The 23,156-nt window shown below is 38.7% G+C and overlaps 1 protein-coding gene across 1 annotated transcript; it reads left to right on the top strand.

Annotated features, from left to right (window-relative positions):
- The first annotated feature begins 1,554 nt into the window (after positions 1 to 1,554).
- Positions 1,555 to 9,792, top strand: LOC103099928 (carcinoembryonic antigen-related cell adhesion molecule 1-like). The gene is made up of 3 exons (XM_007506454.3): positions 1,555 to 1,816; positions 8,859 to 9,134; positions 9,505 to 9,792. Exons 1-3 carry the CDS (start codon positions 1,807 to 1,809, stop codon positions 9,762 to 9,764), a joined length of 546 nt encoding a protein of 181 aa, XP_007506516.3. The 5' UTR covers positions 1,555 to 1,806; the 3' UTR covers positions 9,765 to 9,792.
- Positions 9,793 to 23,156: the final 13,364 nt, after the last annotated feature.

The following is a 23,156-nucleotide window of genomic DNA, read 5'->3' as shown; positions in this document are numbered from 1 at the left end:
GGCATACATATCTCTCTCAGTGGCAAGGCCTTACTTCCAACTAGAGATAAGGAAAGGTCTCTCCTTGGGCCATGAAGACTCTGGGAAAATTATTCCCCATTAGTTTAGATTCCCAGCATAAAACCATATCTGAGCTTGAAGATCACCTTCAACATTCTCATTCTTATCTTATAGGGTAGGAAACACCTAAGGAAAAGGGAGAGGCCAATGCAGGGAATTCCAGAATCTTCTGTAAAGGGTAGGCACTACTTCCTGTGGACAAATCATGTCCTAGGCACCAGAGATGTTATTGTGGGTTTGAAATCTGCAGACTTGAACCAGGTCTGACCTGACTCCAAGCCTGAGGCTCTTCCTTTTGTTCCCTGATACTAACTGATCTATTTCCACTCTCTGCCTTTCCTTTTCTTTCCTCTTCAGAATTAAAGTAATGTTTCCCTTTCTGAGCACAGTCTCCCTGTGGCCTGTCCCTAGTCTATCCACACCAACCTCTCCCAATATCCTTATCAAGCTGTCAAGGTAAGGAACACTGGCTTCCGAAAGCCCAGGCCAAGGAATCATAAACTCTTGGTGGTTCTGCCAAGCTATAAAGGCCTCAAATCCAAGCCCAGGTGCTGGATGAAGGGGTCTGTCATCCCCAGTCCTGCTTGCCTCAGCCCAGAAAGACTGAGCACCCGGGGCTTGGACCCCATGTGAATGTCTTTGTCAGTCACAGGAACTGAAGCTGAACTTTTCCTAAGGCCTGGAGGAGATGAGATCTGCACCAGTGAAAGGGGGAAGCTTTGTTATTGAAATCACAGGTTCTTGGTTTCTGGCCTCCAGCCTGCCAAGGTCTTAGACAGGCCACTTCCAAACCACTTATTTGGTTATAAGGTAAGAAAAAGAACCAACACAGTCATTTTCTGTCTATTCTCTGCACAGCGCCAGTGTCCAAACCTACCATTGTCACCTCCAACATTACTGCAGTGGAGACCAAGGACTTCTCATTGACATGCCAGGCTACAGGTCAAATTCACGCTTACCAGTGGTTAATAAACAGAGTTGCCCCAGCTGGTAGCAGGATACAGCTGTCGCCAGATAAGAGGACACTCACTCTCAGCAGGCTCACAAGAAGAGATAACAAAGTGCCATATGAGTGTGAAATCCGGAATCCATTTTATAGCAATAGGAGTGATCCATTCACACTGGATGTTGCCTGTAAGTATATTGCTTCTTCCTATATGGTGCATGCTTATAGCCTGGTGGTGTGTTCCCAGAGGCCAGGCTAATTCAGTCCCTTTTCTGAGAACTAAAGAGCTAGGCTCTGAGGTTCCCAAACCCCTTCATCTTTAGGGAGCCCAGATTGGCCTTGTCATGTGTTCTGGTGGAGGGTGGCCATTCAGGGTGCTGAACTGGAGAAAGCATTAAGATCTTCCAAGTTCAGATCCAAACTGTAAAAGTAGAGGAGGAGCTGTGAATTTCCCAGCTCAAAGGAGCATCACAGTGGTCCCTGGTGATGGGTTACAGACTAGGAGATGCCCTTCTTTTCTGCCATAATCTAAATATGGAATCCTTCTTTTTCCCCCAGATGGCCCAGATATTGCCACAATTGACCATATAAGTGATCAGTTCGCAACGGGGATAAATGTTACCTTGAGCTGTGTTGCTGATTCTAACCCACCAGCACAATTCACTTGGTTACAGAATGGACAATCTGTCAGCAACTCAGCCTCATTTTCTATTATTACATCCCTGAATCATATCGGAAACTATACCTGTATTGCAACTAACTCATTTACTGGCTTGACGCGCACTGCAAACAAGACTCTTATGATCTATGGTGAGTAGCTTGATTGGGCCCCCAACTTTGTGTTGGGCTCTCTCTTTCCCTGGCAGAAATAGACATGGAGAGAAATAGACATAAGTGACATTCTGCCTCCGTGGTCCCATGGCACAATGCATTGTGGTAGAAGGAACCTTCTACTCAGAATCATGAAACTTGGATTTAATCATTCCTCCTCTGTCTATTATCTGTGTGGTAAGTGTGTCTCCTCCTTTCACATCCTCAGCTTCTTCATCTGGAAAAGTGAATAATATTTGCTCTGTATATAATAGGATTTTAGGATATATAGGAATGTTTTTGTGTCATTATTTACTCTTATATAGTAAGCAAAATGCAGTATATCTATAATCACATTTCATGTGTGTTTTCAATGACACATTCTACTTCATTTGTTAGATCAGTCATATTTTTCTGTAACATCATAATACTTTTGTAAAAACTTGTATCAATTTCTTTTTCTCTTTCTAATGCTGAGGTTACATTTGTAGCCAATGCTTTCAAATGATTGGCGTCATTCTCAAGAGAATGTAAGTTAGATACTGATTGTGCTAAAGATACAGAATCTATTATAGTAGAAGCCAATGAAGAAACTAATGCTACTATGCCTAATGCAATACAAGTAATACATCATTTATGTTGTGGTCTTATTTTTTGTTGTAATACATAAAGAATTTGATCCCCTGGGCTACCATACCATGAATCTTTATGTTCAGTGGCAAAAAGGGCCATGCGTGGTCACTTAATGATTAAGACAGGCCCATCCACCTGTGATCCTACACAGTAACTGACCCTACAGTTGCTACAGGTTACATTCCAATATTCAAATATCTAACTCTTTTGCTTGTTATTTCAGTAATGTTCAAAGCTTCAGGATGATTATTTACTGTAGGTATAAAAGCATATCCCCCTGTTAGGCAAGTCTGAATGTCTAATGTAACACTTGTATTTACTGGTTTTTGGACTTTTCCATTATTAGAAACATTAACATAGTGATACATATTTACTTTATCCAATGCCAGGGCTGTCTTTCCATAATCAATCAAAATCTGTATGAAATTAGCAGAACGTAACCAATTAGCTCTGGGGGCATCACCCACAAAGGCAAGCTGTATCCTCCTATAAAACTATGATGAAATTTATAAGAATCCAGTTTCTTTCCAATACACCTTGTGTCGTTATGCCAAGATACCCAAATCATATTTTTCCAATGAATACATGGTGCCCTTTTAGATCTACACAATAGCAAGGGAGGAAACATATTAACAGTGTCTCTTTGTTCATATTCCATCACAGAAGGACAAATAGGTATTTCTTGTCCCCAAGTACCATCACAAGATTCCCCTAGCCAAACTAAATATTGCAGTTGGCTGTACCCTTTATATTTTACCCCTTTGTCTACACGATAAGATCCTATCCAGAAAGAGTCTGACAGGTCAGGATGACCATAATAATGCGCCTGCAGAGATCTGAGGGGCAGGCATTCAGGATGGTCTCGTGTGAGGCACACTGGGGGTGCCTCAACTAGTCCAGTCCAATTGAAAGACACAAACAATTATTGGCCTGATTATTGTCCTTAGCTTGTCTCTCAAAATGGTAAATGCGAGGAATATCAGAATTAGTTTTTGTATATAAGATGACTTACGGTAAAGTGTGTCCCATGCCGACATACTCTACCCAAGGTGGTTGTTCCCAAAAAACCCATCTCTTTATTCCAGGAGCTGTACTTAAATTCTGGAATAGAAGTAGAAGAGTCAGTATCTTATTGAGACGTAGTCGAGTCTCCTTGTGAGGCTTCCGGAGTCCCCTTCTTGTCCTTCTCTTTATGGTCAGTCAGTCTCTTGAACTCAGCAGGAAGGGAGCCATACACTGTCTTTACCTGTGGAGCCACAAACAAAGCCTTGGCCTTGCAGGACCACTGGGTGAGGTCCTTGCCAGGATTGATCATCATCTTTCCATATGACAAATTTTTCTTCTGTAGCAGGGAATACAGGAGTAGTGGTACCTCAATTTCGTTCATAAGAAAATGCAGAGAAAACATTTTCAGCTCTGGATATATTATTGGAAGTAAAGATCAAATTATTTATTGTATATACAGTTATTGCCGATCGTTGATGTGGGGTGCTGTCTCCCCCTTTTTGTTTTAAAAGAAACATTTTTAGTATTTGATTACTATGCTCCACAATAGCTTGTCCTTGTGGAATGTATGGGATACCTGTGAGGTGTTGAATATCCCAAGTTTTACAAAAAAGAAAAAGTTGTTTGGAAGTATAAGCAGGTCCATTATCTGCTTTAAATGTTCTGGGGGGACCAGGCATCTGAAAAGTAAGCCCATAAAAACCCTGAATAAGTATCCACAGTGACATGGATATATTTAAGTCGTCCAAAGGACGGTTTGTGAGTCACATCCATTTGCCGTATATCTGTACTACTTAAGCCTCTGGGATTCACACCAATATACATTGGGGGATGGTTTGGAACACAATTAGGACACTTTTTCACAATACTCCTGGCTTCATCTTTAGTGAGTTGCAACATTTGGCCTAAAGCAGTACTATTTTGGTGAAATCTATGATGGATTCCTCAGCTAATTGCATATCAGTTAGATAACATTGAGCAATCAAAGCTTGATCTATGATATCATTTCCTTTAAAAATAGGTCCAGGTAAATTGGTATGACTGCGTACATGCATGGCATACACTGGATGTGTCCTTTGTCATATGACAGTTTGTAATTTACAGAATAACATTTGTACATTGCTTTGAGTAGATCTGATGACAGCTTGTTCTACACCTTGCAAAGACTTAAAAACATATTTAAAGTCCATTATGAGGTTGAAAGGCTCCTGAAATAACCAAAATTCTAGCAAAACAGCTGTTAATTCATTTTGTTGGGTAGAAGAAAAAGGAGTGGTAAAAATGACAGGTAGCTACCTTCCTTGTATACTCCTGCCTTATAACTAGCATTCGCATCAACATAAACATTAGGTCCTGATACTGGAAGATCTCTTAGAACACTAGGAAAAACAACAGGATGATGGGACAAAAAAGAAAATTAACCTTGTGGAGTGTAGGTGGTAATAGTAATGGGGTATGCTAATAGTAAAGACTAAATATTTCTGTAGTATATCTTTAGCAATGGGTACCCAGATTTCATGAGGATACCATCCTAAACCTGAAACCACATATTCTATGCCTTTCCATATTAATTGAGCCATAAGACAATCCACAATTATAACTTTGTAAAGCCTTTCCCGATTTGCTTTTTAGATGTAACCCTTCAATTACTCTTTGTTTCTGAGTTATGGCTGGTACATAATTGCTTAAAATAATTGCTCAGAATTTCCTTAATTTCAACTTCATTGCTAACTCATTCATCCTTTTCATTTTTGCTTTTGGTAATTATGTTTTCCTCTTTTTTAATGAAATTAACCAATGGGTCATCTATTTAGTTGTATTTTTATTTAAAAAAAACAGATACTAGATTTATTTAATTCTGCATTTTTTCTTTTGATTTTATTAAATTCTCTTTGGATTTTCAGGATTTTCTGTTTAATTGGACATTTCCTGATCTTTCCAGGGAACTGAAGTCAGTTGTATCCACAGACAGCCCTAGAGAGGTTAAGATGCCCTAGATCACATTAGGTGTCAACTGCTACTCTGAAACTTTTTATGAGCCAGAGTTCTTCCTGTCCTGTGTAAACCTCAAAATTTCTTAGACTTATAAATGTTGGAAATTTCACCATTGGGAAATTTCATACTTGAAAAATTCCCTATTGATAGTGGGTCTTGGCTATTGGAATGTGAACCCCATTGGCATGGGAGTTTCCTCCTCTTCCCTTCTTAAGATTACTTTAGGACAGAAACCTTTTGCTGAACAATGGAAAGGACTTTGACCTATGCTTAAAGCATAGAACAGGAATTTCGTTGAGTCATGATTGATTTTAGAATTGATTCAATGGAGATACTTTGAATCAATCTCCACCCTATTCAGTCCTAACAGGATTGAGTAAGGGCTGCAGCCTAGATCAAAATTTAATTATTCCAATCTCTATCCTCCTCAGGTTAACAGGATTTAGAAAGGGCTGTAGCAAAGGATCAAAGATTTAATTATTTGAAAATATGACCTTCAACAGACATGTGCAAAGGCCAGAGACCTCTGGGTGGTCCTGGGTTAAGCTAGAGCCTCCATTGGCAAAGGGAAATTGATGGACAGGTGATTGGGAGATGTGAGGACTGAGGGGAGGGAACTTGGAGGGTTTTCCTGAAGGATAGGAGGGTCTGAAGACTGGGGGTGATTGAGGAGTTTGTCTGAGTGGTTGCTGTGTGCTCTGAGAAGCTTGAGCTGAAGGAAGCTGAAGGTGTGGGCCCGGGAGACTGTTTCTCCATATTTGGTCACGTGAGTAATAGGGACTGATCTCCTTTCATTGCCCCAGCTATCTAAGGGCTTGGGCCTTTTGGCCCAGCCTAAACAGAAGGGGTATTCAAGCCCTATTCCCTTCTCTCCCCTTTCTCTCTCCCTCTATCTCTCTATCTCTAATTCCTTTCTTCCTCCTGTTTGTAATTAAAACTCCATAAAAGGTTGACAACTGACGAGTTTTCATTAAGGAATTACATAGCTGAATTCCTTGGCGACCTTAAATTAATATATATCAGTGTTTTAAAAGTGATTTCCTTGTCACACCTGGTAGTTCCACCTAGTGGACAGAAGGAGACCAATAGCAAGAGAGGAATATCTGAGGCCAGGGATGATTGAGCCAGGCTGATTTGCATCTGATCATAGAGGGGCAAATGTTGGAGTCCATCCTCACCCATGAAGGGATTGTGTTGGATGTGGACCTGTTTATGGGTCTCAGCACTATTGCAGAGTCAGGCCAGGAATCCTGCTCAGTTAGTTCCCCAAGGCATCCCAAATCATTTTTGGAAGAGAAATGATCAGGGAGTCAAGTCCATTAAAACTGGATCCTGTTTGGCTCTGTAACCTTGAGCTAGTTACTTAACCCCCATTGCCTGGCCCTTTTGCTCTGGAAACAATACATAGTATTGATTCTAATGCAGAAGGTAAGGGTTAAAAAAAGGGTTGTTCTGTGATAGACAAGAGATAAAAGGGTACCTGAATGTTGCTTTAAGGAGAAAGGAAAATAGTCCCCACCTGATCAATGTAAGCCACTGAACATCCCCTGGCAGGGGCACAGAACCCATTATAACTCTACCAGTCCATGGAGACACGTCTCCTCTCCCACTCAAGTCTTCTCTTCTTTGGGCTAAGCATCTCTAGTGCCCTCAATTGGTCCTTCAATTAAATATGTGTGTGCTCTAGTCTCTTCTCTGCTCATGACTCTCTATTGCCTACAGACTATCCTTGAGTGTTCTTGGTCTGTCATTAAACCTTAGCCATTCACAAAAGGGCATCAGGCCTTTCAGATACTTCTGGCCATGCATTGTGTGCTCAGACAGCATGAGTCTACATTTGGTACTCAGACTCACACTCTGTACTTTCCTTCCTCTGAACCGTTGTTTGGGCTATTTTCAGGATTTATACAGAACTTCTATATATGTTCTCTTTTGGTCCAATAACACTTGGACTGAGAGATTATTTTACCCATTTAACAGATCAGGAGACTGAGACACAGATAGGGACTTGCTAGTAAGACACACAGCCAGTAACATTTTGAGACAGAATTTGAACATAGGTCTTTCTCCCTCTTAGGCTACCACTATTCACTATGTCATGTCAGTAACTGTATCCATTGATGCTGCCAAAACACCTTCCAAAAAGTCCTACCATGGCCTTCATGGCAGGAGAATGCTCACTGTTCCTTCATATTCTCCCCCCACTACAAAAGGTAGCTAGCTGACCTCATATTTGTCACTGTCCTGGCCAGTGTCACTTGGCTTTACTGGATACAAATGGGAGGCTCACTCTTCCTCACATTAAACTTCCCAATGGAGACCCAGGGATGGAGTGCAAGCTCTACCAAAATAACAAGGAGAAAGGTCAAGGAAGCTGAAATATTTCTAACTTATGACTATCAATTTAGAAATTATTTTTAAGACAGCTGGCCATGGATGACCCAGGACAGAGGCCTGACGATCCTCATGCATGTGCCCCAGAGATTGCTCTGGCATACATATCTCTCTCAGTGGCAAGGCCTTACTTCCAACTAGAGATAAGGAAAGGGCTCTCCGTGGGCCATGAAGACTCTGGGAAAATTATTCCCCATTAGTTTAGATTCCCACCATAAAACCATATCTGAGCTTGAAGATCACCTTCAACATTCTCATTCTTATCTTATAGGGTAGGAAACACCTAAGGAAAAGGGAGAGGCCAAAGCAGGGAATTCCAGAATCTTCTGTAAAGGGTAGGCACTACTTCCTGTGGACAAATCATGTCCTAGGCACCAGAGATGTTATTGTGGGTTTGAAATCTCCAGACTTGAACCAGGTCTGACCTGACTCCAAACCTGAGGCTCTTCCTTTTGTTCCCTGATACTAACTGATCTATTTCCACTCTCTGCCTTTCCTTTTCTTTCCTCTTCAGAATTAAAGTAATGTTTCCCTTTCTGAGCACAGTCTCCCTGTGGCCTGTCCCTGGTCTATCCACACCAACCTCTCCCAATATCCTTATCAAGCTGTCAAGGTAAGGAACACTGGCTTCCGAAAGCCCAGGCCAAGGAATCATAAACTCTTGGTGGTTCTGCCAAGCTATAAAGGCCTCAAATCCAAGCCCAGGTGCTGGATGAAGGGGTCTGTCATCCCCAGTCCTGCTTGCCTCAGCCCAGAAAGACTGAGCACCCGGGGCTTGGACTCCATCTGAATGTCTTTGTCAGTCACAGGAACTGAAGCTGAACTTTTCCTAAGGCCTGGAGGAGATGAGATCTGCACCAGAGAAAGGGGGGAGCTTTGCTATTGAAATCACAGGTTCTTGGTGTCTGGCCTCCAGCCTGCCAAGGTCTTAGACAGGCCACTTCCAAACCACTTATTTGGTTATAAGGTAAGAAAAAGAACCAACACAGTCATTTTCTGTCTATTCTCTGCGCAGCGCCAGTGTCCAAACCGACCATTGTCACCTCCAACATTACTGCAGTGGAGACCAAGGACTTCTCATTGACATGCCAGGCTACAGGCCAAATTCACGCTTACCAGTGGTTCATAAACGGAGTTGCCCCAGCTGGTAGCAGGATACAGCTGTTGCCAGATAAGAGGACACTCACTCTCAGCAGGCTCACAAGAAGAGATAACAAAGGGCCATATGAGTGTGAAATCCAGAATCCATTTTATAGCAATAGGAGTCATCCATTCACACTGGATGTTGCCTGTAAGTATATTGCTTCTTCCTATATGGTGCCTGCTTATAGCCTGGTGGTGTGTTCCCAGAGGCCAGGCTAATTCAGTCCCTTCTCTGAGAACTAAAGAGCTAGGCTCTGAGGTTCCCAAACCCCTTCATCTTTAGGGAGCCCAGATTGGCCTTGTCATGTGTTCTGGTGGAGGGTGGCCATCCAGGGTGCTGAACTGGAGAAAGCCCTAAGATCTTCCAAGTTCAGATCCAAACTGTAAAAGTAGAGGAGGAGCTGTGTATTTCCCAGCTCAAAGGAGCATCACAGTGGTCCCTGGTGATGGGTTACAGACTAGGAGATGCCCTTCTTTTCTGCCATAATCTAAATATGGAATCCTTCTTTTTCCCCCAGATGGCCCAGATATTGCCACAATTGACCATATAAGTGATCAGTTTGCAACGGGGATAAATGTTACCTTGAGCTGTGTTGCTGATTCTAACCCACCAGCACAATTCACTTGGTTACAGAATGGAAAATCTGTCAACAACTCAGCCTCATTTTCTATTATTACATCCCTGAATCATATCGGAAACTATACCTGTATTGCAACTAACTCATTTACTGGCTTGACGCGCACTGCAAACAAGACTCTTATGATCTATGGTGAGTAGCATGATTGGGCCCCCAACTTTGTGTTGGGCTCTCTCTTTCCCTGGCAGAAATAGACATGGAGAGAAATAGACATAAGTGACATTCTGCCTCCGTGGTCCCATGGCATATTGCATTGTGGTAGAAGGAACCTTGAACTCAGAATCATGAAACTTGGATTTAATCATTCCTCCTCTGTCTATTATCTGTGTGGTAAGTGTGTCTCCTCCTTTCACATCCTCAGCTTCTTCATCTGGAAAAGTGCATAATATTTGCTCTGTATATAATAGGATTTTATGTGGGGAAAGTACTTTTTACATGTTAGGCACAAAAACATGTGAATTGTCATCATCATCCTTGTTATTGATATTGTATTATTCTCTTCTGTCCCAGTAGCATACAACCTTCTTTGTGTCCCACCTTCTAGGACTGCAGTTTCAATGACTGCCCCATACTCTTTCCTTCAGTCCCTTTCACTTGGTGCTGTGAAACCACAGAATATTTCTAGTCTTGGTTGGAGTATAAGCTCTGGTCATGCAACGGGGCTGGTCTTGGTCCTCTTTGGCAGGGAAATTCTGGAGATGGAAAGGAAAATGTAAACTTTGTCTCCTTTCACACACAGAGATTCACCATTGCACCTATATTTTTCCTCTTTGTGGCATAAAAAGTCACATGAAAGTATGGCTGCTATGAAACCTGATTCTTATCCACGTAAAGGGATGATTGGCTTTAGCCTCCAGTAACTGGGTCCACAGTAGAATTCCTGATGCCCAATTAATTCACTGGTCTGACTTTCCTATGTATCGATGACAAAACCTTCAGTCTCATAATCACACTAATGGGCAGCAGGTTCATAGAGAGATCATCTCTGGCCTTAGTTTCCTTTTATTTCATGGAATTTTATTGTTACAAACTTTAGGGTTATCCCAACTTCCTCTCCTAGACTATGGGGATGTTCTGAATGGAGAGCAGCGGGGAGAGATAGAATTGTGAAGTGGGGAACTGATCTTGGGGAAGTCAGACACCAACAGCATATACTTTAGAGGAGGGATGATTTTTTATTTGCCTCAATCTGTACATGAGGATGCCTAAAGCTCACATTTTAAAATATCATATAATTATCTGTTTGTCATTTTCTTTTGTTAACTATTTTCCAATTACCTTTTCCCCTGGTTCATGCAGCACCTGGGAATGTTGCAGGCTATGTATTTGACACCTGTGGTTGAAAAGATCTTTTTCTTAATTTATTTATTTTTCCAATTAACTAATATCTATTTTCTGTCCCCCTTCTACCTTCTACCACTAATGAAAACTAAAATCTTTGGGACAGGTATGAGTTGTGCCTGCCTGTAGCCATGAATTAATCTATTCCTATGTGGACACCTGAGAAAGAGAGTTAGGAACTGAGGGAAAATGGGTGAAGGGGATATAGAGAAAGAGGGAATATAATAAAAGAAGAAAGACTCAGAGACAGTGCTTAAAAAGCCTTAATGTGTGCTCCTCTGATTCTAGTAGAGAGAGAGAAAGAGTAAACTACATATTTCCTCAATCTTTTATTGGAGGATCAAGGAATGGGGAATGGAGGTAGCTAATGATCATGTAACATGGCATAAGAGTTAACATTGGCTCAACTGACAACCATTAGATCAAGGAGGAGGAGTTTATTCAAACATGTGACCTGGTATGGAATCTGGTCTGACAAGGGGGGAACCAGGACCCTGTGGCAGCCTACCCAGGAATTCTTCTGACTTTTAGACTGTAGATTTGGAGAGTGGTCAGAATTAATCCAGTACCTATTAAATACAATGATCAAGAACTACTTGCCCATGAATCTGGTATATAAGAATATAGGTTGCACTATTGATATATTAATAATTGTTTCAAGATTAAAATACACCTATGATGCCACATTGACAATCAAGGAAAACAAATTCTGATGCTCAAAAAATATCTGTTGCAACATACACCCTGACTGCATCCCATTTCTGAAGTGAGGCAGCTGATTTCATAGGAAGTCTGTAGGTTTTTGTAGGAAGTGAGTAACCCATTATCATGGGTTTTCTGCAATCCTTGTTAGCCACTGCATTGATCAGAGGTCCCAAGTTTTTCAAAGTTCTTTGACTTCGGAACACTGTAGTTATTGTATAAATCACCCTCTTGGTTCTACTCACTTCATTCTGCATTAATTCAGAGAAATCTGAAGTTTCTGTTTTTGAACTCATTCTGTTCAGTGTTTCTTTGAGTGACTTGGGATCAAATGGAATAATATCTGTAAAGAGCTTGGTAAATCATGACCATTAATGTTCTACTAATTCTTTTTTCCTTAATTTTTCTTTTGTATTTTTATTGTTGTACAAAACACTCCATTTGGGACATTGTAGTAAGAGCACATTTATACGTAACCAAATTCCAAAATAAAACCACAAATATACTAATATGAAAGGAAACTCCAATAGTTTTTTTCTCTGGAAGTGGATAACATTCCCTGTCATAAATCTTTCAGGATTGTCCCAGATTATTACATTACTGAGAGTAGCCAAGTTTTCACAGATGATCCTTGTACAATATTGCTGTTACTGTGTATAGTTCTACCAGATTTGAACCCAGGACCTCCCATCTCTAGTCCTAGTTCTCAATGCACTGAGCTACCCAGCTGCCCCTTGTTTATCGTTTCTTTTTTTATTAATTTAATTTTTTTTGGTTACAATAATCTCTTTATTTCACTCCCTCCCCTCTACCTACCCTTCCCACAGCTGATGTGCAACTTCATTGGGTCTTACTTGTGTCCTTGATCAGAACCTATTTCCATGTTGTTGTTTGCACAAGGATGTTAATTTAGAGTCTACATCCCCAACCATATCCCTTCATCCCATGTATTCAAGCAGTTGTTTTTCTTGGGTGTTTTTACTCCCATAGTGTTTCCTCTGAATGTGGATAGTGTTTTTTTCTCGTAGATTCCTCCAAGTTGTTCAGAATCACTGCTGACTGTTCTTTAATGCCCTTTGGGCATAGTTCCAAATTGCCCTCTAGAATGGTTGGATCAATTCACAACTCCATCAGCAATGCATTAATGCCCCAACTTTGCCACACCCCCACCAGCATTCATTACTTTGCTTTGCTGTCATATGAGCCAATCTGCTAGGTGTGAGTTGATAACTCAGAGTTGTTTTGATTTGCATTTCTCTGATTGTAAGTGATATAGAAAACTTTTTCATGTGCTTAATAATAGTTTTGATTTCTTCATATGGAAGATGCTTACTCATGTTCCTTGCCCATTTATCAATTGGAGAATGGCTTGATTTTTTGTACAATTGATTTAGCTCTTTATAAATTTGAGTAATTAGTCCTTTGTCAGAGGTTTTTGTAATGAAGATTTTTTCCCAATTTGTTGCTTCCATTATAATTTTGGATGCATAAGTTTTGTTTGTACAAAAACTTTTTAACTTGATGTAATCAAAATTATTGATTTTACATTTTGTGATTTTTTCTAGCTCTTACTTGGTTTTAAAGTCTTTCCTTTCCCAAAAATCTGACAAATATAGTATTCTGTGTGCACCTAATTTACTTATAGTTTCCTTCTTTATATTCAGGTCTTTCACCCATTCTGAGTTTACCTTGGTGTAGAGTGTGAGATGTTGATCTAAACCTAATCTCTCCCATACAGTCTTCCAATTTTGCCAGCAGTTTTTATCAAATAGTGGGTTTTGGTCCCCAAAACTGGGACCTTTGGACTTATCATAGACTGTCTTGCTGAGGTCATTTACCCCTAGTCTATTCCATTGATCCTACTTTCTGTCTCTTAGCCAGTACCAACTTGTTTTGATGACCCCTGCTTTATAATATAGTTTTAGATCTACGACTGCAAGTGCTCCTTTCTTTGCATTTTTTTTTCATGATTTCCCTGGATATCTTTGATCTTTTGTTCTTCCAAATGAATTTTATGTTTTTTTTCTAACTCAGTAAAAAATTTTTTTGGGTATGGAACTAAATAAGTAAATTAATTTGGGCAGGATTGTCATTTTGATTATGTTAGCTTATCCTACCCATGAGCAACCAATGATTTTCCAATTGTTTAGATCTATTTTTAATTGTGTGGAGAGTGTGTTTTAGTTGTGTTCATAAAGTTCCTGTGTTTATCTCAGCAGATAGATTCCTAAGTATTTTATATTGTCTATGGTGATTTTAAATGGTATTTCTCTTTCTAATTCTTGCTGCTGAGATGTGTTGGAGATATATAGGGAAATGTTGATGACTTATGTGGGTTTATGTTGTATCCTGCAACTTTGGTAAAGTTGTTGATTATTTCCACTAGCTTTTTGGTTGATTCTCTAGGATACTTAAGGTAGACCATCATATCATCTGCAAAGAGTGATAGCTTGGTCTCCTCATTGCCAATTTTAATGCCTTCAATTTCTTTTTCTTCTCTAATTGCTACTGTTAGTGTTTCTAGTATAATGTTAAATAATAGAAGTGATAATGGGCATCCATGTTTCACTCCTGATCTTATTGGGAATGCTTCTAGTTTATCTCCATTGCAGATGATGTTGCTGATGATTTTAGATCTATACTGTTTTTTATTTTTAGGAAAGGCCCTTCTATCCTATACTTTCTAGTGTTTTCAATAGAAATGGGTGCTGAATTTTATCAAAGGCTTTTTCTGCATCTTTTGAGATAACCATGTGATTTTTATTGGTTTGCTTGTTAACATGGTCAGTTATGTGGATGGTTTTTGTTACCATGAAAATGTGGGTTCAAGACTGTGAATTGCCAAAACTGTAGAAATAATTTTAGTGTCTTGATTTTATATCAAAAATAAGTTGTTGCCATGGGAAAAACCCCAAATATGAAATACCCAAGTGAATTGGGTTTTATAGAGATTTAAATTAAAATGAATGAAGGAATTAAGGGAAAGGAGAGACAGAGTAAGAGGAAATAGTAGGAAAAGGCCTAGGGCCTAGGCCAAATGGCCTCGGCCTTTCTCTTTAAGAGAGAAAACTAAGTCAGTCTTTTATCCACTCACCACAAGATTTTGTTCCAAGCAAGATTCCAACTAAGTTCAGAGACCCAGCTACTCCAACGAGTCTGAGATCCAACTAACTCCTAAGTTGAGAGAACCATCTCCTTTTATAGAAAAATTTCTCTTATGTCAGCTTCCCTAAATTTTCACATCTACTAATCACAGTAGATGCTTTCCACAGGACTTACCATTCTTAATTCACATATTCTTTTGTTATCACCTTCTCTGAGTAGACTAAAACTTCACACCTCTTTTGTTATGCTTTCCTTTTGTAAGTTGCTTGACATTTTACTGATTAATTTAACCTTTATAGGAACTTAGTACCTTTTTGTATTAGATCAAAAAATAGACCTAGCTTAAGGTTTTGGACTCACTGTAAGTATGAATTAGGGACTTTTTCATTGTTCCAGTAAGGAGTTTTACAACTTTATCTTCCCCTAAAGTATGCCTAAGTATGGGTGGAGTAATGTTAAAATTCCCAGTACATTCCTGATCAAGTACCTCCATTTTTAAATGGGGAATAGCCTTAACCAAATGTTCCAAGGTAGAGTCTGAGCAGTTTTAAGATTCATATTTTCCTAATATTGAACCATTCTTGCATTCTTGGTATGAATCCTACCTGGTCATAGTGAATAACCCTTGTGATGACTGGATGGAGTATTTTTGCTAGGATCCTATTTAAGAGTTTTGCATCTATATTCATTAGCGAGATTCATCTATATGTTTCTTTCTCTGTTTTTGACCTGCCTGGTTTTGGGATCAGTACCATATTTGTGTCGTAAAATGAATTTGGTAGAACTCCTTCTTTGCTTATTCTGCCAAATAGTTTGTATAATATTGGGATACGTTGTTTTTTGAATGTTTGATAGAATTCATTTGTGAATCCTTCTGGACCTGGGGATTTTACTTAGGAAATTATTTGATGGCTTGTTCAATATTTTTCTGATGTGGGGTTGTCTAGGTAACCAATTTCTTCCTCTGTTAGTCTAGGTAATTTATATTTTTCTAAGTATTCATCCATTTCACCTAGATTGCCACATTTGCTGCCATATAATTGGGCATAATGATTCTTTTAATGATTGCCTTAATTTCCTCTTCATTAGAGGTGAGGTCTCCCTTTTCATCTTGGATGCTGTCAATTTGGTTTTCTTCTTTCCTTTTTTAAATTAGATGGTCTAGTACTTTGTGTATTTTGTTTTTTCAAAGTATCAGCTTCTAGTCTTATTTATTAAATCAACAGTTCTTTGACTTTCAATTTTACTAATTTCTCCTTTGATTTTTAGGATCTCTAATTTAGTCTTCATCTGAGGATTTTTAATTTGTTCACTTTCTAGTTTTTTTTAATTTGCATGCCCAATTCATTGACCTCTGCCCTCCCTAATTTGTTAATATATGAACTCAAGGATATAAATTTCCCCCTGAGTACTGCTTTGGCTGCATCCCATAGGATTTGAAAGGATGTCTCATCATTGTCATTTTCTTCAATGAAATTAATTGTTTCTATGATTTGTTCTTTGACTAACCAGTTTTGGAGACTCGTATTGTTTAATTTCCAATTAATTTTTGATTTACCTCTCCATGTACCCTTACTAATTATTATTTTCATTGCATTGTGATCTGAGAAGGTTGCATTTATTATTTCTGCTCTTTTGTACTTGTTTGCAATGTTTTTGTGCCCTAATACATAGTCAATTTTTGTGAATGTATCATGTGCTGCTGAAAAGAATGTGTATTCCTTTTTGCCCCCATTTATTTTTCTCCACATGTCTACTAACTATAATTTTTCTAGGATTTCATTCACTTTTCTTACCTCTTTCTCATTTATTTTTTGTTTTGATTTATCTAGTTCAGATAGAGGAAGGTTCAGGTCTCCCACTAGTATAGTTTTCCTATCTCTTTCATCCTTGAGCTCCATTAGTTTCTGCTTTAGAAATTTGGATACTATGCCATTTGGTGCATATATGTTGAGTACTGATATTTCCTCGTTGTCTATACTGCCTTTCATCTGGATGTAATTACCTTCCCTATCTCTTTTAACTAGATTTATTTTTGCTTTGGCTTTGTCAGATATCATGATCGCGACTCCTGCCTTCTTTTTATCAGTTGATGCCCAATAGATTTGGCTCCATCCTCTTACTTTCACCCTATGCGTATCTATCTTCCTCATGTGTGTTTCTTGTAGACAGCATATGGTAGGGTTTTGGATTCTAATCCACTCTACTATTTGCTTGTGTTTTATGGATTTGTTCATTCCATTCACATTCAGAGTTATGATTACCAGATATGTATTTCCCAACATTTTGCTTTCTACTTGTAGTTCTGCATTTTCTTCGTTCACTATTTCCTTCTATAATCTACTTTTAATCAGCCCTCCTAGTTTCCACCCTTATTTCACTACCCTTTCTACCCCATCCCTTCTTATTTCCCTCCTTATTTTTTGAAGTCTTTTAAAACTACCTCCCAACCCTCTCCATCCCTTATACTGCTTCCCTCCCCACCAGTCCATTTTGTAATATAAGAGATAATCTGTGTAAATATTTCTGTTTGTGGTAACTGGATATTCTGGCTTGTGACTAGAGAGCTGCTACAAGGGGACACCTGAGGTTGCCTAGTTATAATGGAGATAGATGAGAGATAAGGCTAGAGAGATAGATACTGCTAGAGGGGATTACTCTGGAGCTGCCTAAAGATCACTAAAGGCTAATAAATCAAACTATTTTCTACTCTCCACCCTTCACCTCCCAGTCTTCCACCTGAAGCCCTCCTGCTACCCTTTCCACTCCCCTGGTCTTAGTCAGCCACCTTCTAAGTAACCCAGGGGAACTATGTGATTTCAGAGAAATATTCTTTACTCTTCTTTTCTCAGGTAAAGGGTTTATTGGTAACAAACAGAATGTGGATTGAGGTGAGAGGGATGAAGTTTGTCCCTAACCTACAAGGAGAATTAAGAAGGGTTTAGGAAATGTCAGTCTAGTCACAATTGTGACACTCTGGCCACAGCCAGAGAGATGGAAGATAACTGTTAAATCTTCCTTCTCCAGTCAGATAATCTCTGCTTGAGTAATTCAAGTCCAGACTCTTTCAAAAAACCACAAAGGTCTTTCTCTCTGCCTGTCAGGAAAAGCCAGGCTCTCTTGATCAGGAATCCAGAGAAGAGATTTCTCTCTTGGTCAGTCACTCCCAGAGAGAACCCCAAAGTCCCAGTTTCTCTCCTCTGTCCAGGCTCCCAACTGCCTCCTCCTGGGAACATTCCTTTTGGAATCTTCACCTTGATTTTGCAGATCATGTCCCCAGTTGATCTGCATGCTTGGCTTGTCCTGCAAATCCTCTCTTTCTTCATGCCTCTTCCACAATCCCCCCTTTTATTCTCCAAAAAAATCAACTTGCATTTTTCAATGATACTTACACTTATTAATTCTATCTATCTATTCTTCACCCTGTGCTATCTTAAGTATTCCCTTAGCCACCCCCAGATAAAAAAATCCTAACTTAACTATTCTATCTACATAGATGTTAAGCTAAGAATCGTATAGGAAAATGGTTTAGGTAAGGGATTTACATGAATATAGTTTCACATGACAAATCCTGTAACATTTGTCAAATCAATCCAACAATTTCACTAACATTAAGAATATGCAAATGTCCTAATTCCTAATGTCTATACAGTCACTACGAAAAGTTTACTATCATTAACAAATGCTAACCTACAATCATAATGCAATGTAAATTCTATACTTCAGAACTTCTATGTCTACTTTCCTAAGACTTAAACAAATTCACTAGGCTGTCACTAATGTTAGTAGTTAGAATATTAATAAATTACTCAAATAAAGTTAGCTCATTAGTCAATAGTAATTTACATGTGTACATAGGATCCATACACATTGACATATGTACATCATACTATATTTCTGTGCAAACTCATGCAGAAAAGAAATCTTTGAATTTTCCACAGAAATTTGTATCAATGTGTCTTTTGTTATGCCACTATGCATGTTATGTACTTACCCATGCTATGAGATATCTTACTAAAGTGTATTCTATGTAGGATGTGTACATATATGTGCATATATGTGAGGTAACATGTATTATGCATTCTTACATACCCTCATGATCAAAAGTTCCAAAATTCCAAAGTTCCAAAGTCCTACCATGTCCTTTAACGATGTTTGCATAAAATCTTTCTTACTCTCTGGTCCTCTGTCTGGTCTGCATGCCAGTTGCCATCTTCCAGTCTTGATTGAAGATGTGGTCTTCAAATCAGGATCCACTGGAATAATCAATCAGGAACCCAGAACACACGAACAAACCACAAACATGTATGCATGTGACATTTTTATGTGTGTGCAAATAAGAGTGAAAAGTATATTTGCATGGAAGTAAGTTGAAATCTTCATGAATGTTTGTCAGAATTTATCAATCTTTATGTCTGCAGGTAAGATTTACATGTATTCTCTTCGTGCATGGAGGTAAGCTTTGCATATGTATATCTTCGTGAAAAGCAAGTAAGGTCTACATATGTTTTTTCACAGATGGGTGTGACCATTATGCATAGGTTCTCAGGATTTTGTTAAAAATAGTGATTTCAAGTTTGCTAATTCTTGTTCTTTCACTTTTCACTAGAAGATTTATTGAATGTTTACTGTACTTAGTTCTTGGCAGAGACTTTGTATAGAAATATATCGAGGCTTTTTCTAAGGCTTCTAATGCTATTCTTTTGGCTGCAACACTGGCTGCATTTGCTCCAGGGGTGCTATCACTTAATCATGTTAACATATGTAGGACTCTCTTGTCTGTATTCTGGTGGCAAGTAGTCATGTCCTTTCATGTGTTGTCAGTAGGGACGGTCATTGCTTATTGATTATATTCCCAGAGCTAATCAACATTATGGGTGTGATGCAATTTCACATGTGAAGTATGGAACTATGGATCTCTTTGATCAACCTTTATAGATGTTGGGATTGTCATTATGACCTTAGTTGGTCTGATCCATCTTGATTCTGTAGGAGATTCTCTATTAAGGTTCTTGACATATACCTTATCACCTGGTTTTATCTCATGCAATGAAAAATCTAGTGGTATTCTTTGCCCAAGCAAACCCAGTTTCCTTAGTTCTTCAATCCTACGTTGTATCTGTTTTAAGTATTCATGAAGAACACATTCCCCTCTTAAGATGGACAAGTAAGGTGGTCTTACTGTCCTACCATGCCAAAGTGGCTGACCATGTAGCATTTCAAAAGGTGATATAATGCAGGTCAGTCCTAAGCCTGGTTCTAATATTGAACAAATCAAGAGGCAAAACATCTGTCCATTTTAAATGTGTTTCTGAACAGAGTTTGCCTATTTATGTTTTCAGTTCTTTGTTCATACGCTTGACCTGCCTGGAACCTTGGGGTCGATATACTGAATGGTAATTGCACTTAATCCCTAAATTCTTGTAGATTACTTTTAGAATCTGGGAAGTAAAGTGAGACCCCTTGTCCGAATCTATGGTATCAGGAATGCCATGTCTAGGTATAATCTCCTTTAATAGAAATCTCACTACCGTAGCAGTGTCACTTTTCTTGGATGGACATGCCTCAACCCATCTAGTCATTGCCTTAATTTCCTCTTCATTAGAGGTGAGGTCTCCCTTTTCATCTTGGATGCTGTCAATTTGGTTTTCTTCTTTCCTTTTTTAAATTAGATGGTCTAGTACTTTGTGTATTTTGTTTTTTCAAAGTATCAGCTTCTAGTCTTATTTATTAAATCAACAGTTCTTTGACTTTCAATTTTACTAATTTCTCCTTTGATTTTTAGGATCTCTAATTTAGTCTTCATCTGAGGATTTTTAATTTGTTCACTTTCTAGTTTTTTTTAATTTGCATGCCCAATTCATTGACCTCTGCCCTCCCTAATTTGTTAATATATGAACTCAAGGATATAAATTTCCCCCTGAGTACTGCTTTGGCTGCATCCCATAGGATTTGAAAGGATGTCTCATCATTGTCATTTTCTTCAATGAAATTAATTGTTTCTATGATTTGTTCTTTGACTAACCAGTTTTGGAGACTCGTATTGTTTAATTTCCAATTAATTTTTGATTTACCTCTCCATGTACCCTTACTAATTATTATTTTCATTGCATTGTGATCTGAGAAGGTTGCATTTATTATTTCTGCTCTTTTGTACTTGTTTGCAATGTTTTTGTGCCCTAATACATAGTCAATTTTTGTGAATGTATCATGTGCTGCTGAAAAGAATGTGTATTCCTTTTTGCCCCCATTTATTTTTCTCCACATGTCTACTAACTATAATTTTTCTAGGATTTCATTCACTTTTCTTACCTCTTTCTCATTTATTTTTTGTTTTGATTTATCTAGTTCAGATAGAGGAAGGTTCAGGTCTCCCACTAGTATAGTTTTCCTATCTCTTTCATCCTTGAGCTCCATTAGTTTCTGCTTTAGAAATTTGGATACTATGCCATTTGGTGCATATATGTTGAGTACTGATATTTCCTCGTTGTCTATACTGCCTTTCATCTGGATGTAATTACCTTCCCTATCTCTTTTAACTAGATTTATTTTTGCTTTGGCTTTGTCAGATATCATGATCGCGACTCCTGCCTTCTTTTTATCAGTTGATGCCCAATAGATTTGGCTCCATCCTCTTACTTTCACCCTATGCGTATCTATCTTCCTCATGTGTGTTTCTTGTAGACAGCATATGGTAGGGTTTTGGATTCTAATCCACTCTACTATTTGCTTGTGTTTTATGGATTTGTTCATTCCATTCACATTCAGAGTTATGATTACCAGATATGTATTTCCCAACATTTTGCTTTCTACTTGTAGTTCTGCATTTTCTTCGTTCACTATTTCCTTCTATAATCTACTTTTAATCAGCCCTCCTAGTTTCCACCCTTATTTCACTACCCTTTCTACCCCATCCCTTCTTATTTCCCTCCTTATTTTTTGAAGTCTTTTAAAACTACCTCCCAACCCTCTCCATCCCTTATACTGCTTCCCTCCCCACCAGTCCATTTTGTAATATAAGAGATAATCTGTGTAAATATTTCTGTTTGTGGTAACTGGATATTCTGGCTTGTGACTAGAGAGCTGCTACAAGGGGACACCTGAGGTTGCCTAGTTATAATGGAGATAGATGAGAGATAAGGCTAGAGAGATAGATACTGCTAGAGGGGATTACTCTGGAGCTGCCTAAAGATCACTAAAGGCTAATAAATCAAACTATTTTCTACTCTCCACCCTTCACCTCCCAGTCTTCCACCTGAAGCCCTCCTGCTACCCTTTCCACTCCCCTGGTCTTAGTCAGCCACCTTCTAAGTAACCCAGGGGAACTATGTGATTTCAGAGAAATATTCTTTACTCTTCTTTTCTCAGGTAAAGGGTTTATTGGTAACAAACAGAATGTGGATTGAGGTGAGAGGGATGAAGTTTGTCCCTAACCTACAAGGAGAATTAAGAAGGGTTTAGGAAATGTCAGTCTAGTCACAATTGTGACACTCTGGCCACAGCCAGAGAGATGGAAGATAACTGTTAAATCTTCCTTCTCCAGTCAGATAATCTCTGCTTGAGTAATTCAAGTCCAGACTCTTTCAAAAAACCACAAAGGTCTTTCTCTCTGCCTGTCAGGAAAAGCCAGGCTCTCTTGATCAGGAATCCAGAGAAGAGATTTCTCTCTTGGTCAGTCACTCCCAGAGAGAACCCCAAAGTCCCAGTTTCTCTCCTCTGTCCAGGCTCCCAACTGCCTCCTCCTGGGAACATTCCTTTTGGAATCTTCACCTTGATTTTGCAGATCATGTCCCCAGTTGATCTGCATGCTTGGCTTGTCCTGCAAATCCTCTCTTTCTTCATGCCTCTTCCACAATCCCCCCTTTTATTCTCCAAAAAAATCAACTTGCATTTTTCAATGATACTTACACTTATTAATTCTATCTATCTATTCTTCACCCTGTGCTATCTTAAGTATTCCCTTAGCCACCCCCAGATAAAAAAATCCTAACTTAACTATTCTATCTACATAGATGTTAAGCTAAGAATCGTATAGGAAAATGGTTTAGGTAAGGGATTTACATGAATATAGTTTCACATGACAAATCCTGTAACATTTGTCAAATCAATCCAACAATTTCACTAACATTAAGAATATGCAAATGTCCTAATTCCTAATGTCTATACAGTCACTACGAAAAGTTTACTATCATTAACAAATGCTAACCTACAATCATAATGCAATGTAAATTCTATACTTCAGAACTTCTATGTCTACTTTCCTAAGACTTAAACAAATTCACTAGGCTGTCACTAATGTTAGTAGTTAGAATATTAATAAATTACTCAAATAAAGTTAGCTCATTAGTCAATAGTAATTTACATGTGTACATAGGATCCATACA

The sequence above is a fragment of the Monodelphis domestica genome, chromosome 4 (assembly GCF_027887165.1).
Source record: "Monodelphis domestica isolate mMonDom1 chromosome 4, mMonDom1.pri, whole genome shotgun sequence".
In the NCBI taxonomy this organism is placed as follows: domain Eukaryota; kingdom Metazoa; phylum Chordata; class Mammalia; order Didelphimorphia; family Didelphidae; genus Monodelphis; species Monodelphis domestica.
The sequence above is the reverse complement of the archived record's forward strand: the minus strand, read 5'-3'. Positions and strand labels throughout refer to the sequence as shown.